Here is a 13,161-nt window from a genome sequence, read left to right as displayed (position 1 = left end):
TCTTCGCACCTCATCTTCTGAGGAAGTTCCATTTGAAGTTCCCCTCCAAGCCTGGTCCAAAGCGGGGGAGGGGGAGTAAGAGGGGGGGTACTGTCATGACCTTGCAGTAATACATTCATGACCTGTCTGTCTCTTACCTGGTCTGTGTATCAGCCTTGAGGCTTGTGCTCTCACACCTGCAAGTAATCTTCCCTCTGTGTGGCTCCACCCTAGCCTCAACAGGAACCACTATTTAACACCGTATTCTCCAAGCCTGCCTTGCCGTGCAATATTGTGTGTTTGGCTTCCTGTTTGCCATGTGCTTGAGTTTGTCTCTGTCTCTGTTACCGATCTTGACGTGTTCCCAACTATTCCTGTCTGCTTGTGACTCTGACCTTTGGCGCATTCTCGACTATCCCTGTTTGCCTGCGACCCTGACTTTTGCCATGTTCTCTGTTATCCTTGTCTGCTAGTCGCCCCGACATTTGGCTACCTCCTTACTATTCCTTGCTGTCCTGGGCTGCTGTTTCCTCTCCATCCTCCTGTAGCCTACCGTGAGCGTGAGCTGGGAGACCCTGGGGGCCGCGACCTGGAGCCAGTTGCAGCCCAGTCCATCCTCACCACTAGAGGCTCTGGTGAACACCAACTGGCTCTTAGACTCCGCGCCCTGGGGAATCTATGCTCTAACTCACTGTGGGATCCGTGTTGGTGCTCCAGGCAACCTGCCTTCCTGAACCACCCTGAGTTCCATCTGCAGCAGTCAGCCTTAGGGTCCACTATCATAGCAGTGCACTCCTGACCCCAACGGGGTGCATCTGTCACCTGGATACAGGTGACCTGACAGAGGCCCTATCACTATTTTTTTAAAGCATTGGGATGGATTTAAGGCAAATAGAATGCACTTTGCAAGTGCAGTCACTCCAGAGGTTAGGAACCTCTGCATACAAACATGCTTTTTTTCTATTTTCCTTGCATGTAATTGGGTATTTTTTGTAAAGTGAAGCTTTATCTTATTTACTAAGCTCTGGAGCAACTTGCAAAGTGCACAGCCTATTAGTAAATCAACTGCATTGTGTCACTATGAAAAGAGTATGTATTCTTACCTCTCTGGAGGGTGCTGACATAAATATTCCTTTTGCTGAAGACTAGGGATGAGCTTCGAGTTCGAGTCGAACTCATGTTTGACTCGAACATTGGCTGTTCGCAAGTTCGCCGAACAGCGAACAATTTGGGGTGTTCGCGGCAAATTCGAATGCCGCGGAACACCCTTTAAAAGTCTATGGGAGAAATCAAAAGTGCTAATTTTATAGGCTTATATGCAAGTTATTGTCATAAAAAGTGTTTGGGGACCTGGGTCCTGCCCCAGGGGACATGGATCAATGCAAAAAAAAATTTTAAAAACGGCCGTTTTTTCAGGAGCAGTGATTTTAATAATGCTTAAAGTCAAACAATAAAAGTGTAATATCCCTTTAAATTTTGTAGCTGGGGGGTGTCTATAGTATGCCTGTAAAGGGGCGCATGTTTCCTGTGTTTAGAACAGTCTGACAGCAAAATTACATTTCGAAGGAAAAAACCCATTTAAAACTACTCGCGGCTATTGCATTGCCGGTCCGACAATACACATAGAAGTTCATTGATAAAAACGGCATGGGAATTCCCCACAGGGGAACCCCGAACCAAAATTTAAAAAAAAAAATGACGTGGGGTCCCCCTAAATTCCATACCAGGCCCTTCAGGTCTGGTATGGATATTAAGGGGAACCCCGGCCAAAATTTTTTTAAAAAATGACGTGGAGTCCCCCCAAAAATCCATACCAGACCCTTATCCGAGCACGCAACCTGGCAGGCCGCAGGAAAAGAGGGGGGGGACGAGAGTGCGGCCCCCCCTGAACCGTACCAGGCCACATGCCCTCAACATTGGGAGGGTGCTTTGGGGTAGCCCCCCAAAACACCTTGTCCCCATGTTGATGAGGACAAGGGCCTCATGCCCACAACCCTGGCCGGTGGTTGTGGGGGTCTGCGGGCGGGGGGCTTATCGGAATCTGGAAGCCCCCTTTAACAAGGGGACCCCCAGATCCCGGCCCCCTCGTATGAAATGGTAAGGGGGTACTTACCCCTACCATTTCACTAAAAAACTGTCAAAAATTTTAAAAAAAGACCCCGCCCCCCTCTGACGCACAGTGACTTGACGGGACTTCCCTGTGATGTCACGGGGAATGCCACAGGGTCACCGGGTGGCCCCGCCCCCCATTATTTAAGAACCGTCAGACGAGGAGACGCCGTCACATAGCGGGAGCCTCCCTCCATGCCCGGAGAAGAAAATGAAGAAGAGAAGAAGAGAAGAAGATGAAGAGAAGAGCGGGAGCCTCCCCCCATGCCATGGGTGCGGAGCGGCCCGAGGAGAAGAAGATAGAAGACGCCGCGGAGGAGATGCTGGACGAGAACGCCGGAGGAAGAACCAGAAGAGCCAGAAGAACCAGAAGAAGAAGATGAAGGAAGATAGAAGAAAGAAGAAGCATTTAAATAAAGGAATTGTCAAAAACTGTCTCTTGTCATTTTTAACATTTTTGACAGTTTTTTAGTGAAATGGTAGGGGTAAGTACCCCCTTACCATTTCACACAGGGGGGGGCGGGATCTGGGGGTCCCCTTGCTAAAGGGGGCTTCCAGATTCCGATAAGCCCCCCGCCTGCAGACCCCCACAACCACCGGCCAGGGTCATCAACATGGGGACAAGGTGTTTTGGGGGGCTACCCCAAAGCACCCTCCCAATGTTGATGGCATGTGGCCTGGTACGGTTCAGGAGGGGGGGGGCGCACTCTCGTCCCCCCCTCTTTTCCTGAGGCCTTCCAGGTTGCGTGCTCGGATAAGGGTCTGGCATGGATTTTTGGGGGGCCCCACGCCGTTTTTTTTTTTTTTTTGCACGGGGTTCCCCTTAAAATCCATACCAGACCTGAAGGGTCTGGTATGGAATTTAGGGGGACCCCCACGTCATTTTTTTTTAAATTTTGGCCGGGGTTCCCCTTAATATCCATACCAGACCTGAAGGGCCTGGTGTGGAATTTAGGGGGACCCCCACGTAATTTTTTTTTTTTAATTTTGGTCCGGGGTTCCCCTGTGGGGAATTCCCATGCCGTTTTTATCAATGAACTTCTATGTGTATTGTCGGCAATGCAATAGCCGCGAGTAGTTTTAAATGGGTTTTTTCCTTCGAAATGTCATTTTGCTGTCATACTGTTCTAAACACAGAAAACATGCGCCCCTTTACAGGCATACTATAGACACCCCCCAGCTATGAAATTTAAAGGAATATTACACTTTTATTGTTTGACTTTAGGCATTATTAAAATCACTGCTCCTGAAAAACAGCCGTTTTTAAAACTTTTTTTTGCATTGATCCATGTCCCCTGGGGCAGGACCCAGGTCCCCAAACACTTTTTATGACAATAACTTGCATATAAGCCTTTAAAATTAGCACTTTTGATTATTCATGTTCGTGTCCCATAGACTTTAACGGTGTTCGCGTGTTCGAACCAACTTTTTTCCTGTTCGCATGTTCTGATGCGAACCGAACAGTGGGGTGTTCAGCTCATCCCTACTGAAGACCACCAGAAATTCTTGAACATCTAACACATTTCCAGGTTTGTGGGACGCCTGGTCTCCCAATGGGTGTTTTCAACTGGAAAAGTCCGCTGCAGGTCCGATGAAGCCCACACACGTTTGGATTGTCCGCCGGACTCGGTCCGGCGGACCAGTCCGGTCGAAAAGTCCGACCGTGTGTACGCTGCATAAGAGATTGATAAGATCAAATCAGGTTGGGTGGTCAGAAATTAGTATTACCATTTTAAATATATTTATTTTCATGATAAAGGAAAAAGCATGTACAGGTGCATCTCATAAAATTAGAATATCATCAAAAAGTTAATTTATTTCAGTAATTCAATTCAAAATGGGAAACGTATATATTTTATATTGGTGCGTTACACACGAAGTGATATATATCAAGTACTTCTTTCTTTTAATTTTGATGATTATGGCTAACAGCTAGTGAAAACCCAAATTTCAGAAAATTTGAATATTACATAAGACCAATAAAGAAAAAGTATTTTTTATACAGAAATATTGGCCTCTGAAAAGTATGTCCATGTACAGTATGCTCTCAATACTTGGTCTGAGCTCCTTTTGCATGAATTACTGCATCAATGCGGCGTGGCATGGAGGCAATCAGCCTGTGGCACTGCTGAGGTGTTATGGAAGCCCAGGTTGCTTTGATAGCGGCCTTCAGCTCGTCTGCAATGTTGGGTCTGGTGTCTCTCATCTTTCTCTTGACAATACCCCACAGATTCTCTATGGGGTTTAGAGGTTTAGGTCAGGCGAGTTTGCTAGCCAATCAAGCACAATTAAACCATGATCATTATACCAGGTATTGGTACTTTTGGCAGTGTGGGCAGGTACCAAGTCCTGCTGGAAAAATGAGACCAGCATCTCCATAAAGCTGGTCAGCAGAGGGAAGTATGAAGTGCTCTAGAATTTCCTGCTAGAGGGCTGTGCTGACTTTGGACTTAAAACACAGTGGACCAACACCAGCAGATGACATGGCTCCCACAATTATTACTGACTGTGGAAACTTCACACTGGACCTCATGCCCCTTTGATTCTGCACCTCTCCACTCTTCCTCCAGACACTGGGATCTTGATGTGCAAATGAAATTAAAAATCTTTCACAATCCGTGATGATATGAAATATATCTCTCTGTGTAATGCATCTATATAAAATATATGAGTTTCACTTTTTGAATTGCTGAAATAAATTAACTTTTTGATGATATTCTAATTTTATGAGATGCACCTGTAGTCTACATAACTGAATTCTAGTGTTTCACATAAAGGACACTGTTAATGTTACAGAATTCAAGGAAATTTGAAACAGCAGTGTGCTTCTAACCCTTTTGCAGTTGAGGAATACCCATTATTGTTCCAGTATGCCTGTGTCCCAATGCACAAAGACAGCCCCAAAAAGACATGGTTTGCCAGGTATGGTGTAGATCAGGGGTCTTCAAACTATGGCCCTCCAGTTGTTCAGGAACTACAATTCCCATAATGCCTAGTCATGTCTGTGAATGTCAGAGTTTTACAATGCCTCATGGGATGTGTAGTTCCACAACAGCTGGATAGCCGTAGTTTGAAGATTCCTTTGAAGATTTGAAGAGAGGGAGCCTACTGGAATACATAGAAAGATAAGCATTTCTCCATGTATCAGCACCCCCAGACATAATGAGATTTGAAGTCCTGCAGTGTGATGGAGCCCTACTGCAAGGCAAATTTTTTGTTCCAGTTCAAAGTTCAGCTTTAAAGATTATGAACTTAATATTAAGTTTTATTCAGAGAAATAAATACACACTAATGTTATTTTTTTTTTTTTTTATTTAAAGTTGGCTGGTGTCAGTCCTGTTAATAAATCAGTCTAGTGAAAATGTTTAAAGACTGTGCAGTCACTGCGATATTTTCAAAGTTTTTCTCAGTAAAATAAATTGATTTTATTTGATCTATTTGATCTATTGATTTCTTGATTTCAAATTGACTGGTGTGATCATGTTCCAAATGTGACTAGTCACTGTGAATAAATACAGTGTGCATGTGTACTACAATATTTTCAGCAAAATAAATACATTGTAATATTTCTTTCTTGATTTAAAATGGGTGGCGCTGATCGTATTGAAATAACAGTCTAACTAATCATATGATCCCTGGAATATTTACCCCCCTTCAAGACCAGGCCCAGGCCATTTTTTTGCGATATGGCACTGTGTTGCTTTAACTGACAATTGCGCAGTCATGTAACAGTGTACCCCCCAAAAAAAAATTAATGTCACTTTTTCCACACAAATAGCGCTTTCTTTTGGTGGTATTTGATCACCACTGCATTTTTTATTGTTTGCGCTATAAACAAAAAAACCTGACATATTGAAAAAATTTGAACAATTGTGAAAAAAAGAAAAAAAAAAAGAAAAAACTATATTTTTTTATTTTCTGCTATAAAACATACCCAATATATATATATATATATATATATATATATATATATATATATATATTTAAAATTAAATGTTTTCATAAATGTAGGCCAATATGTATTCTGCTACATTATTTTTGGTAAAAAAAAATTCCAATAGGCATATATTGATTGGCTTGTGCAAAAGTTATGGGGTCTACAAACTATGGGATATACACTGGAATTTTATTTTTTTATACTAATAATGGCAGCGATCGGTGACTTATAGAGGGACTGCAATATTGCAGTAGACAATCTGACACTAACTGACGGTTTGTGGGAACCAGTGACACTAATACAGTGATGAGTGCAAACAATATGCACTATCACTGTGCTAATGACACTGGCTGGGAAGGGCTTAAACATCTAGGGCGATCAAAGGGTTAAATGTGTGCTTTTGTGTACTGCGTGTGGTGTTCTTAGTGCTGTCAAGTCACCTGTGAATCTTGGGAGCTTTCTGAAATTCCATTCCCCTGAGAGCTTAACTTGAGTATTTTAGCAGGATCTTGCGTGTTGCACCAAGGCCAAATTCTCATGAGTTTTTGGATATCCCACAAGAGTGTGTGACTAGTCCTAAGACTCCTTTCACACTGAGCCGCCCCGGGCATCAGCGGTAAAGCGGCGCTAAAAAGCTTTAGCGCCGCTTTACCGTCGTTTTAGCTGCGCTATTCGGCCACTAGCAGGGCGGTTTTAACCCCCGCTAGCAGCCGAAAAGGGGTTAAATCAGCCCGTAAAACGCCGCTGCATCGGTGTTTTGGCGGCGGTATAGCAGCGGTGCCGCATTGTTTTCAATGGGCAGGAGTGGTGGAGGAGTGGTGTATTCACTGCGAACTGCGGAGCCATTTATATAGGCGATGACCCCGCCCCCTTGTGACGTCATGGTCCCAGCATGCACAGGGATTCTGGGGTCACACCCCCTTATGATGCCAGAGTCCCTGCGCATGCTGGGACCATGACGTCACAAGGGGGCGGGGTCACCGCCTATATAAATGGCTCCGCAGCTCGCACAAAGCATTCCAGCCGGAGAGAGCGTCGTGTCAACATCGGAAGAAGAGAAGAAGCGACGAGACAGCGGCGGCGAGACAGCGGCGGCAAGACAGCGGCGGCAAGACAGCGGCGACAAGACAGCGGCAGCAGACCGGGCCCCTCGCTAGCAAAAGAGCTGGAAGAAGATAGCGGCGGGGCCCGGGAGAAGAGGCGGAACTCCGGAAGAAAAGGCCGAACACTGGGAGAAGTCAGAAGGAGACCCCCCGAAGTCGGAAGAAGACCCCGGAGCTGCCTAATAAATTACTCTTAAAACCTGTGTACTGTGTTTTTTTTTTTATTGACACTTTTCCCTAGGTAAATGGGTAGGGGTACCATGTACCCAATACTCATTCACACTGGGTGGGGGGCCGGAATCTGGGGGCCCCCTTATTAAAGGGGGCTCCCGGATTCCAATAAGCCCCCCGCCCGCAGACCCCGACAACCAACGGCCAGGATTGTCGGGAAGAGGCCCTTGTCCTCGTCAACATGGGGACAAGGTGCTTTGGGTTGGGGGGGCCGTGCAGGGCGCCCCCCTCCCCCAAGGCACCCACCCCCTCATGTTGAGGGCATGCGGCTTGGTACGGCTCAGGAGGGGGGCGCTCGCTCGTCCCCACCCCCTTTCCTGGCCGGCCGGGCTGCGTGCTCGGATAAGGGTCTGGTATGGATTTTGGGGGGACCCCCAAGCCGATTTATCGGCGTAGGGGGTTCCCCTTACAATCCATACCAGACCTAAGGGCCTGGTATGCCCCTGGGGGGGAAACCCACACCGTTTTTTTTCATTTAAAATTTGGCGCGGCGTTCCCCCTCAGGATTCATACCAGACAGCTGTCAGTTTTCCTTTCCCGATGAGTGAGCCATCTCGGCGCTGGCTCCCGCGACGGGGCTCGCAGGTGTCAAATCTCGCCGAGAAATGACACAATATCGCGGTCACCTACTGTATCTGTAATATTATCCTTCCTTCTATATCTAATGTTACAGGGAGGTTGGTGCCATACTTGAAAAACTGGAAAATCAGATGCCAGATAATCTTCTACATTTGTCAGAAATTGTTCCTCCTGTTGATCTCCTGCCTCCTATTTTTCCACAAAAGAGAGATTTGGAACTTGATCTGTTGGGGAGTGCTAAGCTTTGAAAAACATCTACAACAACATAATTTATATCATCATCAACATGTTAATTATTGGCAAAAAAAAAACACGCATAGACTATTTCTGTGATTCTGTTTGTCAGAAATGGATGTCCTCACTCTGTCTCTCTGCTCGTTTCTGCTCCTCTACTTCATTATCTCAGTATGGAGACTACAGAAAATGCGCCTCCGACTTCCTCCAGGACCGACCCCACTGCCGTTTATCGGTAATCTGCTTCAAGTGAGCTTCGCATTGTATCAGTTTTATCCCAAGGTGAGTCAAATACCCAGGTGTAGAAGAGATATCTAGTGAAACTAAGGGGTTTATTTACTAAAGATGAAGAATGTAAGGAAAAGGGGGGAAAAAGCCTGTTGTAGGCCCCCCCTTTCCTCATAGGATCTGAGGCAGCGGCAGTTGTTTAACCACTTCAGCCCCGGACCATTTGGCTGGCCAAAGACCAGAGCACTTTTTTGCGAATCAGCACTGCGTCTCTTTAACTGACAATTACGCGGTCGTGCGATGCTGCTCCCAAACAAAAGTGACGTCCTTTTTTTCCCACAAATAGAGCTTTCTTTTGGTGGTACTTGATAACCTTTGCGGTTTTTATTTTTTGTGCTATAAACAAAAAATAACGACAATTTTGAAAAAAAGCATTATATTTTACTTTTTGCTATAATAAATCTCCCCAATATATATATAAAAAAACATTTTTTTCCTCAGTTTAAGCCGTTACGTATTCTTCTACATATTTTTGGTAAAAAAAATGGCGTTTATTGATTGGTTTGCGCAAAAGTTATAGCGTCTACAAAATAGGGGATAGTTTTATGGCATTTTTGATCACTTTTTTTTTTTACTAGTAATGGCAGTGATCAGCGATTTTTATCGTGACTGCGACATTATGGCAGACAGATCGGACACTTTTGGCGCGATTTTGGGACCATTCACATTTATACAGCAATCAGTGCAATTAAAAATGCTTTGATTACTGTGTAAATTTGACTGGCAGTGAAGGGGTTAACCACTAGGTGGCGCTGTAGGGGTTAAGTGAGTCCTAGGAAGTGATTCTAACTGTGGGGGGGAGGGGCTGTGTGTGACACGACACTGATCACCGCTTCCGATTACAGGGAGCGGTGATCAGTGACTGTCATTAGGCAGAACGGGGAAATGCTTGTTTACATTAGCATCTCCCCGTTCTTCCTCACCGTGAGACGATCGCGGGTATCCCCTCAGACATTGAGTCCGCAGGACCCGCGATCACAGTCACGGAACTCCCGGCGGGCATGCGCTCGCCCGCAAGCCACCTCTTAAAGGGCAACATACAGGTACGTTAATCTGCCTGTACGTGCCCTTCTGCCGCAGTATATCTACGCGAGGCGGTCGGGAAGCGGTTAAATCTATCCCAAAAGTTTTGAAATTGGGTTAATTTCATTTGTCAAAAAGAAAGCCAATTAAAATAAAAAAAGTAAAGTTAGGGTAGGATAGGTCAGTTATGTCAAGTATTCCCCACCAATAAGCGCGCTGGAACAGCAGGGTACCCCTATAAATAAGGGCTAATAATAATGGACAGTTGACAGTTGCCAGAAAGAAATTGAAGAGGACAGCTCCCCGCTCCCCCACTCCCTTGTCACGGCTTTTTATGTAGTGCAACCTTTCTTATATGGGGTAAATTGGTTTTGCTTATTAGGAAAATAAAATATCATTCAGCCCGAGCCGTAGTGGCAGGGTTGTATTTGTAAGTGATGTTATATAAGGCGTTTTAATATGGATTTAGTAAATATTTATAGATTTAGACGTTTGAAATTATTATTATACCATTAAACCAATATATTTATCCAATAAAAATGTTATTTCAAACTTAATTGCTTTTCTGGATTGAATTTATTAAAAAGTGCCAGCTAGTTTCTATCCCATGAAGAATCAGGTTCATTTCTGCCTAGAAACCAATCAGCTTCCAGGTTTTATTGGCAAAGCTTAATTGAACAAGCTGGGGTTAGAAGCTGATTGGTTTCTATGCAGAAGTGAGCCTGATTTTGCACTCTCCAGCTTTAGTAAATGAACCCCCGAGAGTTTTAAAGTTTTGCTTTGCCAAAATGTTGCCAGTACCGAAATTGGTAATTTTGCACATCCCTAGCAGAGACCAATAAAACATGATTTAACCACTTGAAGACCGGAAGGATTTACCCCCTTAACGTCCAGGCCATTTTTTGCGATACGGCACTCCGTCGCTTTGACTGACAATCGTGCAAACAAGATTGATGTCCTTTTTTCCCCACAAATAGAGCTTTCTTTTGGTGGTATTTGATCACCTCTGTGGTTTTTATTTTTTGCGCTATAAACAAAAAAAAACACAATATTGAATAAATAATAGGAAAATAGAAAGCAATATTTTTTACTTTTTGCTATAATAAATATCTCCCAAAAATATATATATATAAAAAAATTCTTCCTCAGTTTAGACCAATATGTATTCTTCTACACATTTTTGGTAAAAAAATCAAAAATCACAATAAGCGTATTTTTATTGGTTTGCGCAAAAAATATAGCATCTACAAAATAGGGGATAGATTTATGGCATTTTTATTATTATTATTATTTTTTTAATAGTAATGGCGGTGATCAGCGATTTTTAGCGGGACTGCAACATTGTGGCGGACAGATCGAACACTTTTGACACTTTTTTGGGACCAGTGACATTTATATAAGGATCAGTGCTATAAAAATGCACTGATTACTGTATAAATGTCACTGGCAGGGAAGGGGTTAACACTAGGGGGCGATCAAGGGGTTAAATGTGTTCCTTGGGAGGTGTTTCTAACTGGGGGGGGGATGGGACTGACTGGAGGAGGAGAGAGATCGCTGTTCCTGATCACTAGAAACAGATGATCTCTCTCTACTTCCCTGATCTGTTTGTTTACATTGACAGATCCCCATTCCGGCTCTCTGTGGAGTGATCGCGGGTGGCTGGCGGACACCACGACCGCCGGTCATGTGCATCGCCCACTGTATCTATTACACAAACCGACGTACAGCGACGGCAATTTGCGTAATAGAGCCAACCTGCCGCAGTAGAATGACAGCGGCAGGTGGGCAAGTGGTTAAAGGTTGGCTGCTCTTTTGTTGAAAAGGATAGAAGTTCGTCCAAAAGCGTGGTCTTCTAAAGACTGCTGAGCTCCCCTTTGCTACTAAAAATCCTGCATGAAGAAACAATTATCTGATATTTATTTATTTCTAAATGCATTATACTTTATCATTTGATTCTATGCAGAGTAAAAAGTAGGTCTTCGCTGCATCTGAGCACCACAAATCAAAACACTATTTAATTAATCTTTAATATTCAAAGCTAACTCCCCCATCCATATCTCTATGCTTTTTTTTTTTTGTTAAGAAATCACTTTGAAAAACAAGCATTTTTTGGCTGTGGCAATCTTGAGTAAGGGCAAATGTTTTGTGTAGCATTTAATTCCTGGAATCCATCTGCCCTTAGCTCAAGCATGCATGCGGGAGAGTTTGCTTAGCCAGGAAACCCCTCCTCCTCCCCTCCTGAAGACTCCTAGGATGTATGAAATCATTTGCCTAAGCAAGAAACCAGGAAGTAACTAAAGAAATGTAAAAAAAAAAAGTTTAAAACAAGTAAATATAATATACTGTCCTATCTATTAACATAATGTCAGTAGCATGAAGATTAAAAATAATTAATGTTGATTGGGATAGTGAAGTTTGAACTTTAAAGGATCAGTCAGTTGCCAAAAGTGATAATATAGGTGGAGTCTGATCGAAAAGGTAATCTTTTTATGTAAAATATGGCCAAAAGATTTTTGAACATATAAACTTCACACCAACTACATGGCTAAAGGTATGTAGATGACCCTATAAATTAATGATTTCAGGTGATTCCAGTGAAGGGAATTATTATTGTTATATTATTATACATTTTAGGCAATTACCGTATTTATCGGCGTATAACACGCACTTTTTTCCCCTTAAAATCAGGGGAAAAATCGCGGGTGCGTGTTATACGCCGATCCCCTGCGATCCGGAGCTGCCAGATTTTCAAAATCGCCGACCGCGATTTGAAAATGGCGCCGCCGGCGCCGAAATACACAGTGCCAGTCCTCGGCTCTTCTCGGCCACTTTCGTCTTCACTCGAGCGCCGCCCGAACCTAGCTGAGTGTACTCGGCTAGGTTCGGATAGCTCCGCTCAGGACTACGAGTGGAGCCGAAAGTAAACGAGAGCCGCCGAGAAGAGCCGAGGACCGGCTCTGTGTATTTCAGGGCCGGCGGCGCCATTTTCAAATCGCGGTCGGCGATTTTGAAAGACAGGATGGCAGGGGTCCGGGATCACAGGATGCGAGGCTGCACTGGGGAAGGCTGCACTGACAAGGCTGCACTGGGGAAGGCTGCACTGACAAGGCTGCACTGGGGAAGGCTGCACTGACATGGCTGCACTGGGGAAGGCTGTACTGGGGAAGGCTGCACTGACAAGGCTGCACTGACAAGGCTGCACTGGGGAAGGCTGCACTGGGGAAGGCTGCACTGACAAGGCTGCACTGGGGAAGGCTGCACTGACAAGGCTGCACTGACATGGCTGCACTGGGGAAGGCTGCACTGGGGAAGGCTGCACTGACAAGGCTGCACTGACAAGGCTGCACTGGGGAAGGCTGCACTGACAAGGCTGCACTGACATGGCTGCACTGGGGAAGGCTGCACTGACAAGGCTGCACTGACATGGCTGCACTGGGGAAGGCTGCACTGGGGAAGGCTGCACTGACATGGCTGCACTGACATGGCTGCACTGGGGAAGGCTGCACTGGGGAAGGCTGCACTGACATGGCTGCACTGACAAGGCTGCACTGACAAGGCTGCACTGACATGGCTGCACAGGGGCAAGGCTGCACTGAGAAGGCTGCAATGATGGGCATTTAAATGTAAGTTTTTTTTCCTTCAACTTCCCTCCTAAAAGTTTTTTTCTCCTTAAAATTC

General features: G+C 44.8%; 1 protein-coding gene across 1 annotated transcript in view; it reads left to right on the top strand.

Moving 5' to 3' along the window:
* The first annotated feature begins 8,268 nt into the window (after positions 1 to 8,268).
* LOC141139106 (cytochrome P450 2G1-like) overlaps positions 8,269 to 13,161 on the top strand; it is a 129,350-nt gene continuing 124,457 nt past the window's right edge. Inside the window, exon 1 of the mRNA XM_073624925.1 lies at positions 8,269 to 8,454. Within this exon, the coding sequence (XP_073481026.1) occupies positions 8,287 to 8,454 (168 nt within the window). The 5' untranslated portion in view covers positions 8,269 to 8,286. The remainder of the gene's footprint in view (positions 8,455 to 13,161) is intronic.

Source organism: Aquarana catesbeiana, linkage group LG04 (genome assembly GCF_042186555.1).
Source record: "Aquarana catesbeiana isolate 2022-GZ linkage group LG04, ASM4218655v1, whole genome shotgun sequence".
In the NCBI taxonomy this organism is placed as follows: Eukaryota; Metazoa; Chordata; class Amphibia; order Anura; family Ranidae; genus Aquarana; species Aquarana catesbeiana.
The sequence above is the reverse complement of the archived record's forward strand: the minus strand, read 5'-3'. Positions and strand labels throughout refer to the sequence as shown.